At 43.1% G+C, this 25,589-nt stretch overlaps 1 protein-coding gene across 2 annotated transcripts; it reads left to right on the top strand.

Annotated features, from left to right (window-relative positions):
* Positions 1-1,439: 1,439 nt before the first annotated feature.
* Elk4 (ELK4, ETS-domain protein (SRF accessory protein 1)) lies at positions 1,440-15,844 on the top strand. Of its 2 annotated transcripts, XR_001175104.1 has the most exons (6): positions 1,440-1,577; positions 7,002-7,217; positions 8,113-8,994; positions 9,725-9,841; positions 13,242-15,289; positions 15,544-15,844. XR_001175104.1 is itself a non-coding variant. In XM_013017265.1 (5 exons), the coding sequence occupies exons 2-5, from the start codon at positions 7,011-7,013 to the stop codon at positions 13,338-13,340; spliced, it is 1,305 nt and encodes a 434-aa protein (XP_012872719.1). In that variant the 5' UTR covers positions 1,440-1,577; positions 7,002-7,010; the 3' UTR covers positions 13,341-15,844. The 2 variants fall into 2 exon arrangements, 1 of the variants encoding a protein (XP_012872719.1); XM_013017265.1 differs by having other exon boundaries at positions 13,242-15,844.
* Positions 15,845-25,589: the final 9,745 nt, after the last annotated feature.

The raw sequence follows: 25,589 nt of genomic DNA, 5'->3' as shown, positions 1-25,589 counted from the left end.
TCCGGTCGTGGGGCCTGAACTCTGGGCCTGGGCGCTGTCCCTCAGCTCTTCAGCTCAAGGCTAGCACTCTACCACTTGAGCCACAGTGCCACTTCCGCCTTTTTTCTTTGTGTGGTGCTGAGGAATCAAATCCAGGGCCTCAGGCATGCAAGGCAAGCGCTCTATCACTGAGCCACCTTCCCAGCCCCTCTTTTAGCTACTTTCTGAAAACTATTGGGCCATGGGTCACTGCAGGAGCTGGACTGTGTATTATAAACATGTTTGAAGTGGAAAAGGTTTATTTAATAGTCTTCCATTCTCCCATTATTTTATTTCAACATGGTTTCCTGTTTCTTTTTTTATTCTGTGATCCAGCCAGGGTCTATAGTATGCAAGAAAGTGATCTACTGCTGCCTAATCCCTCCCCCTCTACCTTAGTGTAATGCAGGGATTGGACTTTCTTTGAAGTGTTAAGGTAACATTTTCTTCAGCATTTAATGCATCAAAAATGAGGTATCTTCATTTGACCAGTCTCAGTACATAGTGTAGGCTGGTCTCAAACCCAGGGGCCTCCTGCCTCAGGCTCCTGACTTATTAGGATTACAGGCATGTGCCACCATGCACACTATTTTCCTTACTTTTTGTTTTCTATTTGTTGTAACAAGAATAAGGTTGTATTTTTGACGCTTCAGTTTATGCCTATAATTTTTAACATCTTCTGAAGTTATTTTTTTCCCCTTTAGTTCTCTTTTATGGCTGAGGAAGTCTTTGAGGTTCATAATTAATACCACACTTGCAGGAACTAAATGAGTAGTTTCTATTTAACCATAAATCTGGGAGTTTGCCAAGTTTTCTCTTTTCTTTTTGTGATGGTGCTGGGGCTTCAACGCAGACCCTGGTCTGTCCTTTAGCTTTCTTGCTCAAGATTGCTGCTCTACCACTTTAGCCACAGCTCCATTTCCATCACCAATTTTATTATTGTAAGAATAACCTGATACTAAAATTGAATAAGGGGTTGAAAATGTAGCTAGGAGTTAGAGCATGTTTAGTGTATGTAAGATCTTGGATTTGATCTCTAGCATTACCCATAAAAAAATGTTTTTTTAATGGCAAAATACTGTTTTAGGAGCCAGGCACTGATAGCCTATGCCTTGTAATCGTAATGCTCAGAAAGCTGAGCCCTGAATGATTGGTTCAAAGCCAGACGAGGCAGAAAACTGAAAGACTTCATCTCTCAAACGGCAAAAATCTGGGCTGGACATGTGACTATGCTAGCCAAGTAAGCAAACTGAGCAGGCATACGACCCTAACTAAGTTCAAATCCCAGTTCTAGAAATAAATATATAAAGTACTCACTGAAGATGTCCATTCTTCTGCGAAGTTTTTATCAAAAAAAAAATCAGATTTCTAGTACTTCAATTCCAAACCATAATGTCCCTTTGTTTTCCTCTTAGCCGCCTTCTGTCCTGGACACGCTGATGTGCTGGAGCATTGGCATTTACCACAGGACTTCGCTTCTGTCCTAAAGTATCCAACACCCCACCAGCATCTGACTCCATACACCAAACTCTTGTAGTTAGCAGAAGGAAAGGCCGAAGGTAAGCCTTCACTACCTTGGGGGTATTCCTATATTTTTAAAAACCTTCCTTGCTCAGGATGGCTCTTATGTGTTCCTGGGGGAGATGTTAATGCCTCACTAATGACTTAGTGGCTGTATCATTTGGCCAGTTTAAATCTGTAAGGCTGAAACATAATAGGTATTAAGAGTCAAGGATTTGGGTCTTAGAATTTTTCCCAAAACAGGGCTGGGAAGGTGGCTCAGTGATAGAGAGCTTGCCTCACATGCATGAGGCCCTAGGTTCAATTCCTCAGTACCACATAAACCAAAAAAGTTGGAAGTGGTGCTCTGGCTCAAGTGTTAGAGTGCTAGTCTTGAATTGAGGAGCTGAGGGACAGCACCCAGGCCCAGAGTTCAAGCCTCAGGACTGACCAAAAAAAAAAAAGAGTGCAATGAGGTTATTATGTAGATTGTTTCAATAAACAAACTGAAAAATATCACACACAAAAAAGGAACTTTTCTTCCCCAAACAAATGGAAATATAAGCACTACCGTCATTTATACTTCAGTTCTCTGCCTGGCTTTTCTCTCTCCCCTCTTCATCTCTCATATGTGTACGTTCCTGCCTCTGATCCTGTAATCATTTCTTTTTTTTTTTTTTTTCTCTCTTAAGATGATGGTATGGTGGTTTTGTGATGTAGTCTAAGCTGGCCTCTTTCTTTCTTTTTTTGGTCGATTATGGGGCTTGAACTCTGGGCCTGGGTGCTGTACCTGAGCTCTTCAGCTCAAGGTGAGTGCTCTACCACTTGAGCCACAGCGCCACTTCTGGTTTTCTGGTAGTTAATTGGAGATAAGAGTTTCACGGACTTTTACTGCTGGAACTGGCTTTGAACTGAGATCCTCAAATCTCAGCCTCCTGAGTAGCTAGGATTACAGGTATGAGCCACTGGAGCCTAGCCCTGGCCTCTGTCTTGAGTGGTAGAATTACAGGGGTAAGCCATCATACCTGCCTCTGTAAACATTCTTTTTTCCCCCCTTTTGTTTTTGGTGGAGCTTGACTTCAGGGCTTGGGTACTGTCCCTGAGCTCTTTTGCTCAAGGTTAGCACTCCAGCTTTTAGCCACAGCTCCACTTCCAGTTTTCTGATGGTTAATTAGAGAGAAGAGTCTCACAGACTTCCGTGCCTGGGCTGGCTTTGTTCCCCCATCTTCAGATCTCAGCCTTCTGAGTAACTAGGATTACAGGTGTGAGCCACCAGGGCCTGGCTTAAATATTCTTTTTGTGTGTGTCCGTCTTGGGGCTTGAACTCTGGGCTTGGGCGCTGTCCCTCAGCTCTTCAGCTCAAGGCGAGTGCTCTACTGCTTGAGCCACAGCGCCACTTCCAGTTTTCTAGTGGTTTATTGGAGATAAGAGTCTCACGGACTTTCCTGCCCAGGCTGGCTTTGAACCTCGATCCTCAGATCTCAGCCTCCTGAATAGCTAGGATTACAGGCGTGAGCCACCAGCGCCCGGCCTTAAATATTCTTTATACAAAGGTGGTATTTGGGAATGTGAAATTGAGTTGTTTGGTTAAGCTAATACTTTGAGTCATTTTAGCAGTTGTAGACTAGCAACTGATGGCTTAAATGGGAAAACAACTTTCCTGGGCTGGGAAGTTGGCTCAGTGGTAGAGCGCTTGCCTTGCATGCCTGAGACCCTGGGTTCGATTCCTCAGCACCACATAAGCAAAGAGAAAAAAAAAAAAGCCAGAAGTAGTGCTGTGGCGCAAGTGGTAGAGTACTAGCCTTGAGCTGAAGAGCTAAGGGACAGCACTCAGGCCCAGAGATCAGGCCCCACGACCGGACCCCCCCCAAAAAAAAACAACTTTCCTTGCTTGAATAAGCATTATCAGAAATATGGTCTGTCTGGTACATGCAGAATGGCAGGTGATTCTTCTCCTGACATACTTAGTTGATATAATAACCAACTATTGTAGCCAGGGGCTGGTGGCTCACACCAGATTGGAAGAGTTGAGGTAAGGCTGGAGACGTGACCCAAGTGTTAGAGTGCCAGCGAAGTAAGCAAACTGAGCAAGCATGAGACCCTGAGTTTAAATCCTACTGGCAAAAATAAGTAAATAAATCAGTAAGAAGCCCAGCTTAGGTGAGGCTAGGGGGAACTGATTGCTAGTGGGCATGGTTATTTAGCATTAGAGGAAGCTTTTCATTTATAATTTATACATGCCTATCATGTAGTGGCTAACAAGTGTGTGATCACCTTAGCAAGGTAAATTCAGGGCAAGAAGGTTCCTTGATGAACAGAGGATGTGAGTAATGAAGGAGGCTTGCACTGATGGCCTCAGCTTCTCCAGGAGTACTGTCTGGAGGCATCTTTCCTTTCCTGTTTTTTAACTGTTTTCCCATCTCTGCTTCGGGATGATAGCATCTCTGTACAACCAGCTTCAAAGTGCTGCCTGTGTGAAGATTCCTGGAAGACATTGCATGTGTCCAAGGGAAGCTAGAGTTAGAAACCCAGGTGTTATTAATCAGCCCTTAAGGGTCCCGTTAGAATTATAATTAAGTTGTTAGAATTAAGTTTTCTCAAGCCTAACTTACTTAGTTTGTGGTGTTAGGCTTGTGTACTTTAAACATCTTTTTTTTTTTTTTTCTTGCCGGTCATGGGGCCTGAACTCTGGGTCTAGGCGCTGTCCCTCAACTCTTCGGCTCAAGGCTCTACCACTGGAGCCACAGCACCACTTCCGGCTTTTTCTGTTTATGTGGTGCTGAGGAATCGAACCCAGGGCCTCATGCTTGCAATGCAAGCACTCTACCGCTGAGCCACCTTCCCAGCCTCTACTTTAAACATCTGTATTGATAATGTAATTTATATGCCATGAAATTCACCTGTCTAGGGTGCACAGTTCATTGATTTTTAGTATAATCATGGAGTTGCGCAAACATCTTTTTTTTTTTTTTCCAGCAGCCTCAAAAGAAACACCTGAGATAGTTGTAGTGTCCCATACCTACAATCCCAACACTCAGGAGAATGAGGCATCTGGAGATCCATTTTCTTGTTGTAGCTCTTCTAGTAGTTAATGACGTAATTTTTTATTGGTTAGATTTTTTTTTTTTGCCAGTCATGGGGCCTGAACTCTGGGCCTGGGTGCTGTCCCTCAGCTCTTCAGCTCAAGGCTAGCGCTCTACCACTGGAGCCAAGCACCACTTCCAGCTTTTTATGCATATGTGGTGCTGAGGAATCGAACCCAGGGCCTCATGCATGCAAGGCAAGCACTCTACCATTGAGCCACCTTCCCAGCCCCTGGTTAGACTTTTATTTACCTAATAATGATGGGAAGTATCTTTTCATATGCTTTTTGACTATATACATTCTTTGGAGAAGTGACTTCAGATCTGTTGTTTAATTATTTATTTTTTCTTTCTTTTTTAAAAAAAATGTTTCTGGGATTTGAACCTAGGGCCTTGTACTCTACCACTTGTGCTATTTCTTAGCCCTTTTGTTTTAATATTTTGTTGGAGATAGAGTCTTGCTACCTTTTACCTGAGTAGACCTCCAATTCTTGCTCCAAACTCTAGATCATTTTACTTTTGAATCCTGTCTGGGAGCCTGTACCACATGATTGGTTGGCTTCTTTCGTCCCTCTCTCCTTCCCTCTCTTTTTCCCTCCCTCCCTCCCTCTCTTCCTCCTTCCCTTTTTTCCCTTCCTTCCCTCCCTCCTTCCTTTCCTCCCTTCCTCTTTCCCTCCTTCCTTCCCTTCCTTTTTTTTTTTTCTTGGGTCCGGTCGTGGGGCCTGAACTCTGGGCCTGGGCACTGTCCCTCAGCTCTTCAGCTTAAAGCTAGCGCTCTACCACTTGAGCCATAGCGCTTTTTTCTTTTTTGCTTATGTGGTGCTGAGGAATCGAACCCAGGGCATCATGCATGCAAGGCAAGCACTGTACCATTGAGCCACCTTCCCAGCTCTTCCCTCCCTTCTTTGAGAGTCTGGTCACATAGTCCAAGTTGTTTTTGAACTTATTTTCTTCTCCATTGTGGGGATTATAGGCATGCACCATCATACCTGGTTTAAATTTTTCATTTTTTTTTTTTTTTTGATGGGTTGTGGGGCTTGAACTCTGGGCCTGGGTGCTGTCTTCAGCTCAAGGCTAGTGCTCTACCAATTTAGCCACAGCTTCACTTCCATAAATTTTTCTTTTTTTAAGTTGTAAAAGTTATTTATATATTCTTGGTTAAGGTTTTTGTTTATGTGTTTGTTTCTGTTTTGTAGTACTGTGGATCAAACCCAGGGCTATGTAGAGGACCACAGTAGTTGGAATAGGAGTAGATTATTTCCTCTACTTCAGCCCCCAGGTTACCCTGAGACAAATTTCTTGGCCAGTAAATGAAACTGGGTTAGCTGGGTGCTGGTGGCTCACACCTGTAATCCTGGCTACTCAGGAGGCTGAGATCTGAGGATGGTTATTTACTGCCAGCCCCGGTAGGAAAGTTAGAGCACTAGCTAGCCTTGAGCAAAAGAGCTCAGGAACAGTGCCCAGGTCCTAAGTTCAAGCCCCATGACTGACAAAAAAACAAACAACTGGGTTATTTACATAGGTGCTAGAATTGTGGTCTTCTGAGAGAATATAACAATGAGAGTTTGAGGTAAAATTTAATAACATACTTTTTTGGAGGGTCGGTGTGAGCCACTGGTGCCTGGCTAACTTACACGCTTGATTGACAAGTTTTTCTGTTCCTGTTATTTTTGAACTAGTTTTTGCCTCCATGAAAGTTGCTTGTTGCTTAAGAATTTTTTTTTTTCCAGTTCTGGGAATCAAACTTTGGGCTTCAGACTTAGTAGGGAATGCTCTGCCAATTTAGCCACTCTTGGGCCATGCTTAGGAGGTTGGGTAAGGGGAAGGGGGCAGGTGGTGACAGATTAGAATATTTGAACTCCAAGCCTCATGTGCTCTCGGCTTTGCTTGCTCAGCTGGTGCTCTACCTGCCGCAGGAAGTCCTGCTTTTTGCTTGTTATTTTAGAGACAGTCTCACACACTTTTTCTGCACAAGTGGCTTCCACACTTGATCCTTCTGCATAAGTGGCTTCCACCCTTGGTCCTTCTGCATAAGTGGCTTCCACCCTTGGTCCTTGGGATCTTGATCTCCTGAGTGGCTAGGATTACAGATATGAGTTACCAGTGCCCATAAGTACTGAGGGCTTCTTAAACAGCATGTCATGCTTAAGAGTTTGGATTCTGGATCCACATTGCTTGGGCTTACTTAGCTTCATTTGTTATGTGATTTGGGGCAAGTTACATAATCCTTTGATTAGTCCATTTTTCTTTCCATATGTAAAACAATGCAGTAGTACCTTAACTTATGGGATTCGTATGGAACAATAACTTGTACATTTAGAGCACATAGAGCCAGGCCTGACAGTGTTAGATAAGTTAATGTTACCACATATCTTTCAGCCTATTGCTGTGTTCTTTCAGCCTATTGCTATGGACAGTGCCATCACCCTGTGGCAGTTCCTCCTCCAGCTCCTGCAGGAGCCTCAGAACAAGCACATGATCTGCTGGACCTCTGACAATGGGGAGTTCAAGCTTCTGCAGGCAGAAGAGGTGGCTCGGCTCTGGGGGATTCGCAAGAACAAGCCCAACATGAATTACGACAAACTCAGCCGAGCTCTCAGATACTACTACGTGAAGGTAATGCACCACCCTGTCTTGAGTCTACAGATAGCCTCAAGACCAGCGTCATTCCTTCATTTCTATAGAGATTGTGGGTATTGCTATCTCTGTTATTTTATATTTCAGCAATGTGTAAATGTAAAATGTTCAGCTATATGTCTATAAATTCTTACTCAGTAACCTATTCTTATTACATATTCTTTATTCCTGGCTGAGTTTTCTTTTAAAACAAAAAGTACAGGATTGGAATATGAAAAAAATAGTTTTTTTTAGGATAAATATTCCCATGTTAGTCATAATGTACTTAAAAAATTGTTATACATAGGTTTTTTTTAAGCTCTTAATTTTAGTTTTAATCTAGGGAACATAGATTAATATCTTAAAGAATAGCTGTTAATGGAATTGATTTCTTAGTTAAAATTTTATATATTTGATTTGTCATTACTTTGAATTATGTTCTTGGGCACTGAGGAAAAACGAACAGCCCTGAAGGCTAGACTTAGAATAAGAGGCTGAACTTGTTTCCTTTTGCCTTTAAGTTGATCTTATCAGCTTTCTCTGAAGGAAGTAGCAACCTCACAGATGCAATGCTCAAGTTCCTTTCTGCCTTCTTAGGATGCTATGGCTTGTGCCTGTGGACTTATTTGATACAAGCAGTCCAGTGAGTTCTGACTTAATAAATATATTTGAAAAGGTCACAGAATTAACAATTGCTCAACTTTTTATAGTAAAACTTTAACTTCTCTGCATTAACAAGGGCTATTTGGTGTGGCTAGGTTGATGTTGAAGATTGTGAAGCTTTTAAGTGAGCTATGTCCGCTTCTCAGATAGCTTCACTAGGTCAGCTTTTTCATTAGCTGTGGGATGTAAGTTAACAAGAAAGTATAAGAATGCTTATTTTCTTTACCTACAGAATATTATTAAAAAAGTGAATGGTCAGAAGTTTGTGTACAAGTTTGTGTCTTACCCAGAGATTTTGAAAATGGATCCAATGGCAGTGGGCAGGATTGAGGGAGACTGTGAACCTCTAAATTCCAATGAAGTCAGCAGCAGCAGCTCCAAAGATGTGGAGAATGGTGGGAGAGAGAGAGCAGCCCCTCAGCCTGGCGCCAAGGCCTCTAGCCGCAACGACTACATCCACTCTGGCTTGTATTCTTCATTTACTCTCAACTCACTGAACACCTCCAGCAAGAAGCTTTTCAAATCTATAAAGATGGAGAATCCAGCTGAGAAACTGGCCGAGAAAAAATCTCAGGAGCCAACACCATCGGTCATCAGATTTGTAACAACACCTTCCAAAAAGCTGCCCAGTGAACCTGTTCCTGTTGCCATCTCATCTGGGCCCAGTATCTCGCCATCTTCTGAAGAAACTATCCAAGCACTGGAGACTTTGGTTTCTCCAAAACTACCTTCCTTGGAAGCCCCAGCTACTTCTGTATCCAGTGTAGAAGCCACTTTCACCCCCACACCTCCTGCTCCATCCTTACCCCTTTCTTTGAAGGAGCCTTCTCGAACACCTTCTCCACCACTGAGTTCCAACCCGGACATCGATACAGACATTGCATCATTGGCTTCTCAGCCAATGGAACTTCCAGAGAACTTGTCACTGGAGTCTAAAAATGAGGATTCAGTTTTGCCAGAAAAGGACAAAACAAATAGCTCATCAAGGTCCAAAAAACCCAAAGGGTTAGAACTGGCACCCACTCTTGTGATCACAGGCAGTGACCCGAGCCCACTGGGGATTTTAAGCCCATCTCTCCCTACGGCTTCTCTCACACCAGCACTTTTTTCTCAGGTAGCTCACTCCTCCTTTCTAGTGCGGCTATTCACGTTTATTCACCTTCTAAAACAAACCTACAGTTTCCACCTGCAAGTGTGTTCTCTATTCCTTAGGTTTGTCTTAAAAGGGTTCTTGATAACTCAAACCCAATCCCTCATCTCAGGATGGCTAAAATGGAAGGTTTGGGGTATTGGCTTTAAAAATTCATTGTTCTACAAGTAAATACTGATTTCAGATTTTCTACTTCCTCCTATTGAAAGTATTTCTTCTTCCTTTCTTCGTAAAACTTGGTATCTTATGAGAAAACAATAGGTACTAAGAGCGGTAGAAAGGGATGGGTGTGGTATGGAGTCTCAAGTTTGTTTAGTTATAGCTGGTATTTATTAACTTGCTCATCTTGTAGAACATTTTACTAGATCACTCCCAGAGCATCTCATTATTAAAGAAGGACTGTGTTGTTGACTCAGTTACCCATTATGCCTCTGTACCTGAATCGAGGTTGCTTTTGCTATTTGCTATAAAAGCTGAATTGAAAAGTGGTTATTTTGACCTTTAGCTTCGTTAAGTTCCACAAATGACTTCTGAAATTTTCATCATGAAAAATTTCAGACCTAGAGACATTTGGAGTGGAGAACCGCACAATACTTGGGTTGAATGTGAAACAGATTGTTTGCAGCTTGTATACTGTTGCAGGGACAGATCACAGGCCCTGTTTTCATTTACTGGCTCTCTTTGTGTGTTGCAGACACCTATCCTACTGACCCCAAGCCCTTTGCTCTCCAGCATCCACTTTTGGACTACGCTCAGCCCTGTAGCCCCCCTGAGTCCTGCCAGACTTCAAGGTGCTAACACACTTTTCCAGGTAAATTCCATCAAAGCCTGTCTCTTGTAATAGGAGTACTAAGTGAAGAAACAGCAAAGCAGTATCCACTGTTCGGATAGTCAGCTTCTACTTAATAAAGATTATAGAGTTTAGTTTTGAAGTTCCAAGGGTTGATTTTCTGCTAGCTTATTTTGCTACACTGGGGATTGAACCCAGGACTTTGTGCATGTGAGGCAAATGCTCTACCACTTGAACTACACCTCCAGACCTCAAGTGTTGTCTAGCCAGCAAAGAGACTGGATAAATACCCGCAACGTTTACCTTTTCGTTGCTTACTATTACATTTGATTTTAAATTGTTCTATTTTGAGGTAGATTTTGAGTTCACTTAAATTTTTTGTCATCTTGAACACCAGACATTTTTTTGTTTGAGTGTATGTGTGCGCATGTGTATGCACTTAAGCTGGTCTGTGCATCTATTCAGGTATACATCTGTGTCTATATACATAGACATACAGTAAGTTGCATGCTTGTAGTCCTTGCCACTTTGAAGTGAGTCAGGGTGGTCTGCTTGAGCCTAAGAGTTTAAGGACAGCCTGAGCCACATAGCTAGACTCCATCTCAAATAAACAATACATGTGTATAGATATGTTCTCAGCTTGCAATGGAATTATGTTCTATGCAGCCAGTGTAAGTTGGAAATATCATTTAAGTAGAAACTATTTAATAACCAATGGACCATCATTGCTTATCAACATGGGCCACTGTATAGTATTGGATAGTTTTCCTTGTGATTCAGCAATTAACTCAAGGATATGGCTCTCTGTTGTTGCCCAGCATGACAAAAGAGGATTGTACTGTGTATCGCTAGTCCAGGAAAATACTAAAATTCAAAGCATGGTTTCTATTAAATGTACCTGGCTTTTGTACCATCATAAGCTGGAACAGTCCAGGGACTGTCTGTATACGTATATACATATACAAAAGTGTCCATATGCACAGCCAGCGTTGCTTGATGAAGGGGATGCCTTCTGTGAAAGGAATCCTGTGATTCCTGATTTCATCGTAGGACGATCCATAGTGTATTTGCACAAACCAAGATGTACAGCCTGCTGTGTACCTGTACATGGTGTCTGTTTATCAGTCACAAGATTAAATAATGCAGCCGAGAAACAAGCCACATAAGACAAGAAACCTGACAGGGTTGGGGCTGGGAAGTTGGCTCAGTGGTAGTAGAGTACTTGTCTCGCATGCATGAGGGCCTGGGTTCGATTCCTCAGCACACATAAGCAGAAAAAAGCCGGAAGTGGCGCTGTGTAGGGCGCTAGCCTTGAGCTAAAGAGCTGAGGGACAGTGCCCAGGCCCAGAGTTCAGCCTCCACAACCGACCAAAAACAAAAAAACAAAAAAAAACCTGACAGGCTATTGCTGGCATAGTGACATTTTACAGTAAATTTTTTGTAAGTACACTCTAAAATAGCAATTGGAAGCTTACAGTAGTACAGTAAATACATAACCTTGTTATACTAGTAACCTTGTTATTAGGTACTATATGTCATTTTACATATTAAACTTTTCTTTTGATGGTATTAGTGTTTAAACTCAGGGCCTTGTGCTTGTTAGGGAAGTTCTTTACTGCTAAACTACTCCAACCAACCCTGGCTTTTTGCTGGTTACTCTTTCTGGTGCTTGAACTCATAGCTTCATGCTCACTTAGCTTACTTGTTGGCTACTGCTCTACCACTTGAGCTACACCTCCAGCCCTGTTTTTTTTGCTGGTTATTTTGGAGACAAAGTATCAGACTTTGCTGTCTGGGCTGGCCTTCAACCATGATCCTCTAGTTCTTGGCTTCCTGAGTCACTAGGATTACAGGAGTGTGGCCCCTGAGATAGTGTCTCACCTCCTGCCCAGGCCTGTTCTTGGACTAGGAATCTACCTATTTTAGCCTTTTTTTTTTTTTTGCCACTACTTCTAGCTTCCTTCCATTGAGATGGAATCTTGCAGACTTTTCCATCTGGGCTGGCTTGGAATAATGATCCTCCCAATCTCAGCCTCACATGTAGTTTAGGATGACAGATACTCCTACCCAACTATGGGTTGAAAAGGAAGCTTACAGTGTTTTCTGTCCAGGCTGGCCACAAACTCCTCCTCCCATTCCTAGCCTCTCAAGTAGGTAGGATTATAGGGATTATAGATGTGAGCCACCAGTGCCTAACTTGTGCTACATTTTACAAGTAATACATTGCATTGAGACCTTAGCATGGCTTCAGTGTCACTAGGTGATCAAAGAATTTCAATTTCATTATCTAACAGTAACAGTCTTGTGTATTTGGTCTATCCTTGACTGAATATCAAGATGCAGCACATGACCCTGTGCGTGTGCATGTGTGTGTGCGCACGTCTACAACTTGAGCCACATCACGCCACTTCTGGTTTTTAGGTGGCTAATTGGAGATTAAGAGTCTCATGAAGTGGGGCTGGGAAAGTGGCTCAGTGGTAGAGTGCTTGCCTTGCATGTATGAGGCCCTGGGTTCGATTCCTCAGCACCACATAAGCAGGAAATGGTGCTATGGCTCAAGTGGTAGAGCGCTAGCCTTGAGCTGAAGAGCTGAGGGACAGTGCCCAGGCCCAGAGTTCAGGCCCACAACCTACCAAAAAAAAAAAAAAAAAGAGTCTCATAAGGATGTTTCTGTCCAGGCTGGCTTTGAGCCATGATCCTCAGATCTCAGACTCCGAAGTAGCTAGGATTACAGATGTGAACCACAGGCACCTGGTTCTTTTTTTTTTTTGGTGGGAGTCTGGGCATGGAATTTAGGCTATGTGCTCACCAGTGAGCCACATACCTCTTTTCCCTCCCTCTCTGGCTTTTAAAAAAATTCTAAATTATTTGTAGAGAAGAGTGTTGAGCATTTTCTATATTTTATTTTTAAAGTTTTCTTTGCCTCTCCCCAGCAGATAATTGAGTGATAGCACAATCTAAGAACTTGAGCAAATGTTGTTGTTCTCACACAGGTAGTCTCACAATACACACACAGAACCTTCTGCTAGATGAGTGACTTGTAACTAACTATTCTACCATTCTGGTCCTCCAAGGATTCCCGATTTGTCTAATAATTGAGTAACACTCTGCTAAATTCTGTCACTTACTGATTTTTCTAAGACCTTCAAGGTTAAATGTAAACCTATGTATCTTAGGAGATAACAGAAGATATTTCCACTCCATTGAGATAGTTTGGAGAATGCTACATTTAGTCTTAGGACAAATAATTTTCCATTTTGATGTTATAGCAGTATCTCCCATGGTAAACAGTTAATGCCTTTGTTCTGTGAGCCACTGCAGAAGTGTATCATGTTCTGCCTGGGAGGGAATACAGTAGGGACAGAAAGTGAAAGTAAGGATTGAATTACAGTAAAATAACCTGTTTCATTTTCTTTCTCAGTTTCCTTCTGTATTGAATAGTCATGGACCATTCACACTCTCTGGCCTAGATGGACCTTCTACTCCTGGTCCATTTTCTCCAGACCTGCAGAAGACATAACCTATGCACTTATGGACAGAACCAAGGAACAAAAGAACTGAGCTCAACCTGATTGCATTTGAAGTGAGCGATTAGTTCTGCAGTTCTGATAATAGACTATTGTGGTTTTTTACCATTTTCCATCAAGATACCTTTTATGGGTTCCATTTGACTCAGTGTTGGACTGTGTATAAAAATGCCTTAATTGGAGTCCAAACTCCACCTCCTCATTTTCTCCTTCTTTTCTTTGTCCTTTAGAGCTTTGTGCTAAAGTAATTTTTGGTGGGGTTTAACAGCTGCACTTTGTGAGTATGTTTAAGAACAAAGTTATTTCTCCTGGCGGTCGGGACCCTTTGTCAGGAAAAAAATATGCTTAGACTCTTGTTATTTCAAGGAGTATTAGTTAACTGACATGGCCATGTGTTTAGGGCTAAGTAAGCGCTGTTGAACAACTCAGTTGTTCTAAGCAGTGGGAGACAAAGAACCATTCCTGTTTATAAACAGTAAGATGGGGGGATTCTGTGTTGAGGACTGTAATGTAGGTATCCTGTTTATGCCCATCCAGGGCAGGACTCTTAGCCATGTGTATGGTCTTGTCTGAACCTGTCAGTAGGGCATCGAGCTAGTCTGTTTTGACATAGAAGATAGTCAAAGCTTGGGTTGAAGGTGGTTTTTGAAACATCTGGTGGCTGTCTAGGACCCTGCATCTAGCATAGTGATGTGGTAAGATTGCATAACTGTTTAAGCACAGCACGTCAGTGACGCGTCTTAGAGGGAGGATGGACCTGGGCTTGAAAATCGGAAGCATCTAAGTAAAGTGCAGTTGAATACCTTCAAACAATACGTGAGGCTTTTCCCGGTTACAAGGTTCCTAGAGTAAAGGAGCCGTTCTCCTTCCCGCGCATCGTGCCCTGTGTTCTGCCATATATTTAACATCTTTCCTTTGACATCTAAGGCTGGTAAGAGGTGACTGGGAAGGTGAAGCTGTCCAGTCAATAGGGAGAGAAAGATTCCTCCCAGAGAAGAAGCGGTTTCGCTCGGCAGTGCCCACATGCCGGGCTCCAGCTGTTTGTATTAGTAGTAAGAACTTGTGATGTCATACTTACATCACCTCACTAACAGAATATAACCATTGGCCATCAGTGCCAGGAGCAGGCAGATAGGGTTTGATGCTCCGCCAACTGTATCACTGGAATTGTCTGAAAAGTTTGACTTTGAACCAAGACTAAATTACAGGCTGCCCACACCTGCATACCCATTGATGTTTTTTTTTTTAACCCTGTGACAGAATCACATGAGCTATGTGGAAAGGAGGAGTAAGGACTCAAGGGCTCAAAATGACACTGCTATGGGCAAACCCACACTTTCAACATGTACAGTATTGACTTTAAATGTCCTTCTCTGCAGTGGTGGAGAGAGCGTGGATGCTCTCTGCTGCCTTTCTTTGGGTGGTATAGGAGACCTGTTACTGGCTCATTTGTGGTCTAAGTTCTGTTCCTGAGATGTGCAATAGTAGTGTGGAAAGACCGTGTTCGGTGTGACGGGACAGGCTTTCTCCGTTTTCTCCCCATCTTGTTGAGTTTACTTCCCTGTTTGACCCCTCAGCTGCACTTTGTACCAGTAGTCAATAGTAGTGGTTGACTTAACCATGTGTTTTAAATTCTGAGAGAAAGTATTTTTACCTTTTTGAATGAAAGGAAAAAAGCGATGGTCCGTTTTTACAGATGGTGTGTTTGATAGGTTATGTTCTCAGAACAGAGTGGCCTAATGCCACAGGCACTCTTCGCCATTCAGGCTCTGAGCAACTTCCTAGGAAGCGGGGTTAGAGGTTAGCCCACCTGTGGCTTTCTGTGAGCCTGTGAGTGAAGTCTCAGAAAGGTGCGAGGTCTCCGGAGGAGAAGAGCATTTGCTTGCATTTTGACAGCAGCCATTTTGGGAAGTGTGCACCTGGTGTGTGTGTGTGTGTGTGTGTGAAATCGTGTGTCTTTTCAAGTTGGAATTTCCAGATTCAGCCTGTGCGTGAGGTAGACCATTGTCTTTGTAGACTACCTCCTTTTTGGAAAAGTCTCAGCTTTGTATTCTTTTGAATGTCTTGAGAATTCTTGGCATCAAGAGGTGGCTTTGTGATCAGTATTCTCTGGAGACACATACTTGGTGGCCACATCTGGTTTGCATGTCCAGAACCCCACCCACAGTGAACGGTGCTCACCAGCAGAGGCTTTAGGGGTGTGTGTGTGTGTGTGTGTGTGTGTGTAAAAGGTTGCCTGGGGTCTAAAGCAGTTTCAGTGACTTCTTACCCTTTTCTCTGCCCTGACCCCTACCTACTCAGTGTTGTGCTGGAGAATCTTTTGACACCAGATGTCTGAGGTGGAGGAAGCCCTGAAGTGCATAGGGTTATTCATTCCCTTCATGCATGCTACTCCTTTATGGCTGATTTCAAGCCTCCACCTTGCAGCTGAGGAGAGTGCGCAGGAGACGCTGTGCTGCCAGCAAGCCGCTGCGTCTGCCGCCCACAGTGGGCTGTCACATCCAAAGCTGTATTTTCTTAAAAAAAAATTTTTTTTTTTTGGTCAGTCCTGGGGCTTGAACTCTGGGCCTGGGCGCTGTCCCTCAGCTCTTCAGCTCAAGGCTAGCGCTCTACCACTTGAGTATATGATTTCAGTAATCCTTTTTTAAAAATGGTTACCATGCTGTGTGTTTGTATTTAAACAAAGGTATAAATTTCCAATGATTTTAAAAATCTTACACCTAATTGAGGCCTTTAAAGGTCAACCTTAAGCTTCTTGGAGTTAAAATATAGTCCCTCCCCCCACTTTTGACAGTTAGAATTTAGATGGAATTTTGTTTTCTTCAAATATTGATGGAGAGCTGTTCAGCTTGTGAGCATATACAGGGTTCTGGATTTGCTTTGTTTTAACTGGAAAATTCCTTGAAGATATATGTACTATATACTCGAGGTCACTGAAGGCAGGACTGACTGTTGTATAAGTGGAAGCAATGCCTTCTCTTCCGCCTGCTCACATATAATACTGTTCCTCTGTGCTTTTCTCCACACCAGTCACTGTGTCTGCCTCTCACATTCTAAAACTGCAGCTTTAGATGTCTAGTGATTTAAACCCCTTTAGTGGCACTCGGTATTTCAGAAAAGCAGTCTCCACCTTGATCCAGTAGTAAAAGTTTTTGAACATAGAAATTTATGTCTTTTTTTTTTGCCAGGCCTGGCACTGTCCCTGAGCTACTTTTGCATTCTACCACTTGAGCCACAGTGCCACTTCCAGCTTTTTTTTTTTTCTGTTTATGTGGTACTGAAGAACCAAACCTAGGGTTTCTTGAATGCTAGGCAAGCACTCTACCACTAAGTCACATTCCCAGCCCCAGAAATTTATGTCTTAAAAATCCTTATGGGAGCTGGGCACACTGGTGGCTCGCTCATGTAATCCTAGCTACTCAGGAGGCTGAGAGCTGAGGATCAAGATTCAAAGCCAGCCCAGGCAGGAAAGTCCATGTTGAGACTCTTAGGTCCAATTAACCACAAGAAAATCAGAAGTGGTGCTGTGGCTCAAAGTTGTAGAGTGCTAGCTTTGAGTGGAAAAATCTCAGGGACAATGCCCAGGCTCTGAGTTCAAGCTGCATGACCGACCAAAAAAACCATAATAATCCTTCTGTGCTTTTGTGAAGTTTATACTAACCTGGCATGCATTCTGCATAGTCTCCCGGCAGATGAGGGAAGGCCCCAGGTTCAGTGCTGTGCAGCAGATCCGTGATGCCCTTCCTGCTCATCAGCACCCAGACCACATACCCCCATGTCCACAGACTCCCACACACGACTTCTCACTTGAATCTTGGCAAGCCATGTTTGCTTTATGTGTGATATGTGGCAGAGGCCTAGAAAGAGACTTGGAATTTTTCAGGAGAGGCTTATTGAAATTTCATGTTCTTTTTGAAAATTTTGAAAAGTCCTCAGCTTTTGAAATTTCTCGTTCTTTTGTGTAAGTTGCCAAGTAACCCATTAACAAATGTTCTCTAGAACATGCACATTGTTTTTTTTTTTTTTTTGATAGCCTATTGTCTCTTTCATCATTGTATTAGGCATAACTCTTATTTTTAATTTCCTAATCTGCTTTTGGTTTTGTATTCTACCCACAAACTCAGAATTACTTTATGGTAAAATAGATAACAACTTTGAGGTCCTTGCATATATTGTGTTTTTTACTTGTGTGTGCGTGTAGTATTTCAGTATTTGAAGGAATTCTTTGCTTGATTGGCTGCTTCTGTTTAATCACTTTATTAACTAAATTCCATGGGAGAAATCTAGATCATTTTTATGTGGGGAAACAAGTGTGAGACTAGCACAGGCTGTGAGAGGAGACCTGAGGTTCCGAGTGAATTTCCTGGGCCAAAAGGAAGGGTAAAAAGACTGCATGTTGTAGTCTGTTGGCTGAGGTGTGCTTAGAATGCATTCTTTCTCAGATGGAACTGAGCAGTTAAGAGTTCAATCCACAGGACAATGAATGATCCACAGGGCAACCATAATTGTGTCTTTAGAAAATGGGTTTTATGGAAAGTGTGTGTTATCTTATAGCTCTGAGATCAACACATAGATTTTCAGCACTGCCCAGGAGCTGCTCTGTTCCTTGTCTACATCGTTGGAGCTCTGTTGACTGAAAGTTAAGTTTTACTTCACCTTAAGAGTCTGGGAATTTTGTGGGTGATGGTGCATTAAACAAGGAATGGAGGATATGATTTCACTACTTGTCCCCAGTGGAACCTGTTGCTGGCCTACTTATCCTTTGGCCTGTGAACAGCAGATGGGAGAGGTGGATGAAGGGCCTTTCCAGTGCTCCGTCTGCAGCCGTGTGCTTTTTCTGAAGCTAAGTGCATCATGTGGCTAGCCTGCTAGAAAGAAACCACTTTTAGGGTGCCGCCATTCCTGCTTAGCCCTCATGAACAATGGAAATCCTGACTGGTTTGTGTGTAAGGGGAAATGCTGGCTTTGAACTTCCAGAAACCAGTCAATTCAGGCTGGGTGTGGTGTGTGTGTGTGTGTGATGTGTGTGTGTCTGTGTGTGTCTGTGTGTGTTTCACTCAAAGCTAGCACTCTACCATTTGAGCCACGTGGTTAATTGGAGATAGGAGTCTCTTGGACTTTTCTGCCCAGGCTGACTTTTTTTTGAACTTCACCAATCCTCTGATCTCAGCCTCCTGACTAGTTAGGATTACAGGAGTGAGTCATAGCACCCAACGTATTTGCCTTTACTCTATAGTGTGGCGATCAGACAAACATAGGGCAGCTAGACACCAGACCCCATGGCTTGAAGTGAAAGATTAACAAGGAAATTCACGAGGATGCAAACAAGTTCTCTTGAACATTAATTTTTTTTAATGGAATACGTTTCAAGACTTAGGTTTAAAGCTTTGAAAGATTACAACATTTCTATCTTTCTGATTTAGTGGCTGAGTGTGTATTGTGTCAGTATATACTGCTGTTTTGACTGAGTGTGTGTAAATCTATTTTTCAGAGAGAACATGTATTATTCGATCCTCTAGACTAAGATGGATCCTACTCTTATTTTATATTAAAACTAAAAAAAAAATGGCCTGCACTTTGTAGTTTCCACTTTTTAAAGTTGAATGCCTTGCTCACTTCGGATCTAAAGATACAGAATCATAGGCCTTAAAGACTGATTGCTTGCCACCACTTTAAAAACACAGCACCTAACTGTGACATACTTTAAACAAAATCATCTTAAATTTTCTTCTAGTTTATGTGTTGTTGGGCACCTAAGGATGTCTGTTCTTAAGTTTCCACATTCATCTGCTTTCTTGTGAAGTCTCTCATTAGGTCCAGGTGTAAATAGACTAGAGCAGTTCTGAAATGCAGCGCTTTGGCCAGGAGTTCGTATGGCAGTGGAGGACTTGTGGCTGTGCATACGCAGCATTCTCGGAAGCTGCAGGGGTGAGGAGGACCGCCTGCCTTCTCAGCTTCGCTTGTTCCCATCTCAGCAAGGCCTACCGTGGCTTTCATCCCTGTTAGGGTTCTGAGCTGTGCTCTCCCAGGCCTGGGGTCTTTAGCTGGGGTAAAGGTAGACACTTGGTGTGTTGTATGGCCCCTGTTCAGAAGTCAGGGGGAGGCTGCCATACTAGTGTTGATCAAATGGCACTATTACACTGCTCATTTTTAATAACTGGAAGCACTTAATGACTATTTAATGTTAACTTCAGGATATCGGGGTCAGGGAAGTAGGACTAATTTCTCACTTGTGTTTGGGAGCTTGAGTAGCCAAGGGGTAAGTGGATTATGTTCTGGGCCATTCTAGGTTCTGTAAGGTGTGTTGTTTTGGAGAAGATGTTAGACAATTACAAGCTTTCAGTATTGTGCTTTGTAGACATGTATGGTTTTCAAGATAAGTTGCAGTTGATAGCCTATACTTAACATTAGAAACATATCCAGTTACAAGGTTTTTTTTTCTTGTTTTCTTCCTGCTTTCTCATTGTTCAGTGCCTGCTGTGTAGGGAACACAGTCCCTTCTCAGACATTTCATTGTTGTGAGGGCAGTATTACAAGTGGCCTCTGTGTACATTCATTTCTTACGTTCATTGTATATGTGATAGAATAGCATGTTTTACCAACTTCCCTCTTCAGTATTAGTGGAATTAACATTAAGGGTAGAAACAAATATGATTACCCTTTGATTATTAGAGACTCTTTTATTTAGTCCACCCCGGGATGACAATCACATTTCTTCACTTTTGCCTTCCAGCAGTTTCATTTATCTTTCTAGGTAGGAAAGGTTAACTACGAAACTCAGCCCATTCATTTTTCTTACTGGTTAGTTTTGATTTAAAGCAAATTTTTGGGTTAAAAACTAGTTTCTTAAGATTGTGCCCTTTATTTACCAGATAATCAAAAGAATGTATAGTTTTTATTTTTTCCTTCCTTTCCTTCTTTCCCTCCCTCCTTCCTTTTCTTCCTTCCTTCCTCTCTGTCTCTCTGCCTGCCTCCCCCCGCCACTCCCTTTCTGCTTTTGAGCTTGGGTTTCACTGTGTTGCCTAGCTGGCCTTGAACTCCTGGGTTCAAGCAATCTCCCTGCCCTCAGCCTTTTGGAAGCTAAAACTACAGAAACGCGCCAGCACACTCAGCTTACCTTTGTATTTTGAAGAACAGGCTAATAAATTTCTATGGACCTACTAGATCTTTTTTTTTTTAAGGCCCTCCTAACAGACAGCTAGGACTGCGTGACCAGTGGGAAATAACTGTAGGGGATTTATACACCACAGATGATTTAACCACCATGAGACTAGAACTACAATGTGGGTTAAAGTGTGGATGTCACGTAAAAGTTATAAACTCTTCATTCCTTCATCTGCTGTGTAATTTTGCAAATGGACATTGTGCTGTGGGTACTGCAGTGATTTCCATGTTAGCATCGGAACTAAGGAAGTACTGTATTTGTGTGTGTCTTAGTTTGGGTATGTGATGGGAAGAACTTGACAGGCTGCTCAGCCCAGCTGAGAAGAGTACTTTGTGTTTATTTTCCCTCGTTTCCTGAAATCCATTCCACGAGATCCACCATACCCCACTTTTTATAACCAACCAGATGCAGTACATATGCGCACCTACCCAAAAGATTGAGAAATGGTTAAGGTGTTATTACTTACTTAATTTCAGTTTAATGGACATTAGGGAGACCTTTAACTATTAAAATCACTTTTCTTTTTCCTAAAAAACAAAAGAAAAAAATGAAAATGGTAAATGGTGGACAAAACTCCTGTCCTTTAGCTGAGCAGCTGCACTTAATGGTTAGGGAACGGGGACGCACCTGTAGCTCAGGCCTTGGGTTCTGTCTCTGCAGCCAACATGGGAGCTGGGCCGGGAGGGAAGGGATGCACTGGCGCTTCCAGGGCTCTGTAATGTGCTGCTTTTAAAAGAAAACCTGGAGTGTGCTCAGCACATCTCCAGACATTGTAAGGGATTGCTCTGAGTAACTGGTCGGGTAAACATTATTTCTATTGCTTCCCAAGTTTTATGCAAAAATTTTGTTAAATTCTGTAATAGTGATATGTATCTTTTAAGAAAAATTGATACTTAAAAAAACTATTTTATGTAAGAACTGACAGGAATTTGCTTTGTATAATGCAGGCTGATTTTATGAAAGCACTGTAGTGAATTTACAAAGTCCAAAATTATAGATGTATGTTAATAGATACATGTGTAACTAGATATGGACAATTGTATTTTTTTAAATAAATATTTTTAACAAAAGGGTTTTCTGATTGCCTTTCTCTCGTGTCTATTAAGGTGGTCTGTGCTGTATTTTCATCCATGCTAATTGGGTTAGGAGATTACCATTTTGCTAGTGGCTATGAGTAAAATCTGGTCTTCAACCACTTGATGGTTGATTTAGTCTTAAGTAAGGAGGGAGACTGTAAAGTGATTGTTGGCAAAAAGGAATCAGAAGAGCCCAGTGATAGTGGCTCATGCCTGTAATTGTATCTACTCAGGAGGCTGAGACCTGAGGATCTCGGTTCAAAGCCAGCCTGGGCAGGAAAGTCCATGAGACTCTTATCTCAAATTAACCACTGGAAAACTGGAAGTGGTGTTGTGGCTCAAGTGGTAGAGCGCTCGCCTTGAGCTGAAGAGCTGAGGAATAGTACTCAGGCTCAGCGTTCAAGACCCATGATCGACCAAAAAAAAGAAAAGAGAACTGAAGGGCCAGACTTACTGAAGTAAGTCTGGGAAACTGACCTGACCTGGATTCACTGTAAAGTAGATTGGGTGGAGAAAGGGTGGATAAGACCGGAAAATGGAACAGGTACGAAGATCTCCAGCAGCTGTGCTGGGGTACAGGCCCTCATGGTGAGGAAGTTGCCGGGTGTTCGGCTCTAGCCCAGGTCCCCTTTGGGCTTGCCAAGTCCCGTGTCTGATGCTGGAGCTCACCAGTCTGCATGTGCCTTACCCGCACTACTTCCTCTTATTGAGTTACTGGTCACTTACCCTCTAGGCAGGAAACCACATATTCCCCAAACCTGCTTCTAGTTCTGGCTTCTACCTCTTTTTTTTTTTTTTTTCTTTTTTTTTTTATGCTGGTACTGGAGCTTGAACTCACTGTCATTGAGCTTTTCTGCTCAAAGCTAGCACTCTACACTTGAGCCACAGCTTCACTAGTATCTTTTTTGGGGGTAGTTAACTGAAGATAAAGATATGGACTTTTGAGTCATGATCCTCCTGAATAGGAGGATCTCAGACTCCTGAATAGGATTATAGGTGTGAGCCACTGGTACCCAGCTCTGTCTTAAATTTGCTCTGTCAGATCCGTTCTTTGTAAACTTCTAAGTGTTGAAGAACTCTAAAGCTTGGCCTTCCAGCCTTTCTATATTCATAACCCTTCACTTGGAACCCAAGGTATCTGACCACAAAATTGCTCTCATTAGCCTTGACTTGCATTGTAATACAGCACTAGGCTGGTATCTAATAGCCTTCTTGACACCCCAGATCAAGGCATAAACCAGTCATGTAGAACACAGGACTGTCAGGCAATGCCCGGGCCCTCCAGTGTTAGCACAGCCTCAGACCTGACCTGGTGCATTGGAAGCCTCGATTGCCATCCCACTCTCAGTGTGGCTGCAACTTCAAAAATAGAGCTTTTGCTGGGTGCCTATGGCTCACACCTGTAATCCTAGGTACTCAGGAGGCTGACATCTGAGGATCACAGTTCAAAGCCAGTATGGGCAGGAAAGTCTGTGAGACACTTACCTCCAATAAACCACTCAGAAAAACTGGAAATGGTGCTGCGGCTCAAGTGGTAGAGCACTAGCCTTGAGCTGAAGAGCTGAGGGACAGTGCCCAGACCCAGGATTCAAGTCCAACAACCGACAAAAATAAGAGCTTTTGTCTAGCACCATTCATCTCCTCCACTGCTACCAGAATGGTCCAGGAACTATCATCTCACAAAGTCTTATAGTTGTACCTGTGTCAGAGGGAATACAGGCTTCTAGCATTCTTGCTGTGTTTTCTTTCTTTTTTTTTTTTTTTTTTGTCGGTTATGGGCCTTGACCTCTGGGCCTGGGCACTGTCCCTCAGCTCTTCAGCTCAAGGCTGGCGCTCTACCGCTTGAGCCACAGCACCACTTCTGGGCTTCTAGCATTCTTGTCGGTTTCAGGAGTTTGCTTTGAATATACCAGTAGCCATAAGAGCTTACTTAGCAAATATGAGTTCCATCTCTACACTTGCTCTCACTGCTGCGCACACTCTCTCTCCACACACACACACACACACTATATCTATCTATACACACACACACACACACACACAGATACATACATTATATAAGCTGGGCTCATGCCTATAATCCTATCCTAGCTACTCAGGAGGCTGAGATCTGAGGATTGAGGTTCAAATCTGGCCCAGGCAGAAAAGTCTGTGAGACTTTTCTCCAATTAGCCACCAGATAACCAGAAGTGGCGCTGTGGCTTAAAGTGGTAGAGCACTAGCCTTGAGTGAAAGAGCTCAGGGACAGCACCCAGGCCCTGAGTTCAAGCCCCATGACCTACCAAAAAACCCCAAAAAAACCCCAAACCCCAAAACTTTATATATATATATATAACCCATAGTAACGAGCGACTTGTCTCTGTGAAACACATTAAGCCATTTGTTTCTGAGCTTTAATATAAAAGGTCGATTGTCTCTTAATAGGTAATACATTAGGTTTAAAATATATTAGGAAAGAAACCCAAATTTGTTTTAATCTTATTGACTCTAATAAACAAATGAATCACAACTTACATACAGCCATTGATTCTCTTTCTAAATCTGTATAAAAAGATGTTTTCTTGAAAAAAAAAAACTCAAGAAAAATACATCTGCATCCTCCTTGCCCACATCAGTCTCTAGTGAGATTGCACATTGAACTTTGGCCAGTATCTGATACTTCAAGTATTTACAGACAAGAGTTATGACCTCCCTACACCGGCCCCTTTCCAGAGAAGTTACATCTGTTTGACTTACAATAAAGATGTACCAAAACACAAACAATTTCTAAGCTGTTGAGGCTTTAAAAATGACTTGATTATTGATGATGCAATTTCTGCGTCAGGAATATAACGTGCTTTATACAGATTCCTTATTTTTCCAAGAATTCCTGTGAGGTAGGGTACTTTTAGGAATTCCACTTTCCTGGTTCAAAACAGTTGAGGTTGGACACAATGTGGCCTGCCTGGAGCTGCGCAGCTAGAAGTGAGGTCAGCACTTGACCTGGCTCTCCGGCCAGATGCTCAGGAAAGAAAAACACACACAAAAAAACCTTGTAGTGTCAGGCGCTGAATTACAGCTCTTGGAACAGGAAAGGAAGCCCAGAGCCACGATCCACTGCAGTGTTACCTTTGTACACACACGTACATAGAGAGAGTGCAGGCAGGCTGCCGAGGCAGCAGCTGTTTCTCTGCTTCCAGAAGTCACCACCGCTTCCTGAGCGGGTGAGCTGCCTTTGCTATCACTGCCCTGTGCTGTGCACGGGAGCAGGAGGTCATGGATGGCCCTGCCCACTGGATTCTGCGCAGCTGGAACTTGTTCAGCACTCCCAGCCTTTTCTAAAAGACAAGACCTTGACCTGCTATAGAAGTTTTCCTCTAGCCAGGCGCTTAATGGCTCAGGCCTGTAATTCTAGCTACTCAGGAGGCTGAGGTCTGAGGATTGCAGTTCAAAGCCAGCCCAGGCAGGAAAGTCTGTGAGACTCTTATCTCCAATTAACCACCCTTAAAAACCAACCACACAAACAAAAATCTGGAAGTGGAGTTGTAGCTCAAGTGGTAGAGGCCTAGGCTTGAGCAAAAAAAGCTCAGGGATAGCTCCCAGGCCCTGAGTTCAAGCCCCAGGATTGCACAATTTTCCCCCCCTCTATAAGTAAAAGAAGGAACATTCTACACTTGAGCCACAGCTCCACTAATGTCGAAACTCCTTGGTGCTGGTCAGTGTCCTTAAAGAAGAATAGGCCAGCCAGCTCCTGGCCGCAGGTGACCTCTGGCGCTGCCGCACTGGTAGTGAGCAGCGGTGAGCTGGAGAGGGGCTGCACCTGGCTCCCTGGGGGAGCAGCTGCGCTTGGCAGCTTTGACTGCAGAGTGTTTGTGGACATAAATACTCCACCCCGGCCAATTGTAGCTACCAAATGCCTTCACTGAGCGCCTGGAGCTGGGGGGCAACCGGGCTGCACTCAACCTCGCAGTGACCCCGCCTCCCACGGCACACGCATCCCAAACCTCAAGAGTTAGGAAATG

Source organism: Dipodomys ordii, unplaced genomic scaffold (assembly GCF_000151885.1).
Source record: "Dipodomys ordii isolate 6190 unplaced genomic scaffold, Dord_2.0 Scaffold35, whole genome shotgun sequence".
NCBI classification, from domain to species: domain Eukaryota; kingdom Metazoa; phylum Chordata; class Mammalia; order Rodentia; family Heteromyidae; genus Dipodomys; species Dipodomys ordii.
This window is presented reverse-complemented; position numbering and strand designations above follow the sequence as displayed.

What these genes read in the sequence shown, in the direction of transcription:
- Elk4 (XM_013017265.1), top strand. Translation starts at nt 7,011, where the DNA reads ATGGACAGTGCCATCACCCTGTGGCAGTTCCTCCTCCAGCTCCTGCAG. An exon ending in TCAGATACTACTACGTGAAG is followed by an intron (nt 7,218 to 8,112) that starts GTAATGCACCAC and finishes CTTTACCTACAG; the next exon opens with AATATTATTAAAAAAGTGAA. An exon ending in CACCAGCACTTTTTTCTCAG is followed by an intron (nt 8,995 to 9,724) that starts GTAGCTCACTCC and finishes TGTGTGTTGCAG; the next exon opens with ACACCTATCCTACTGACCCC.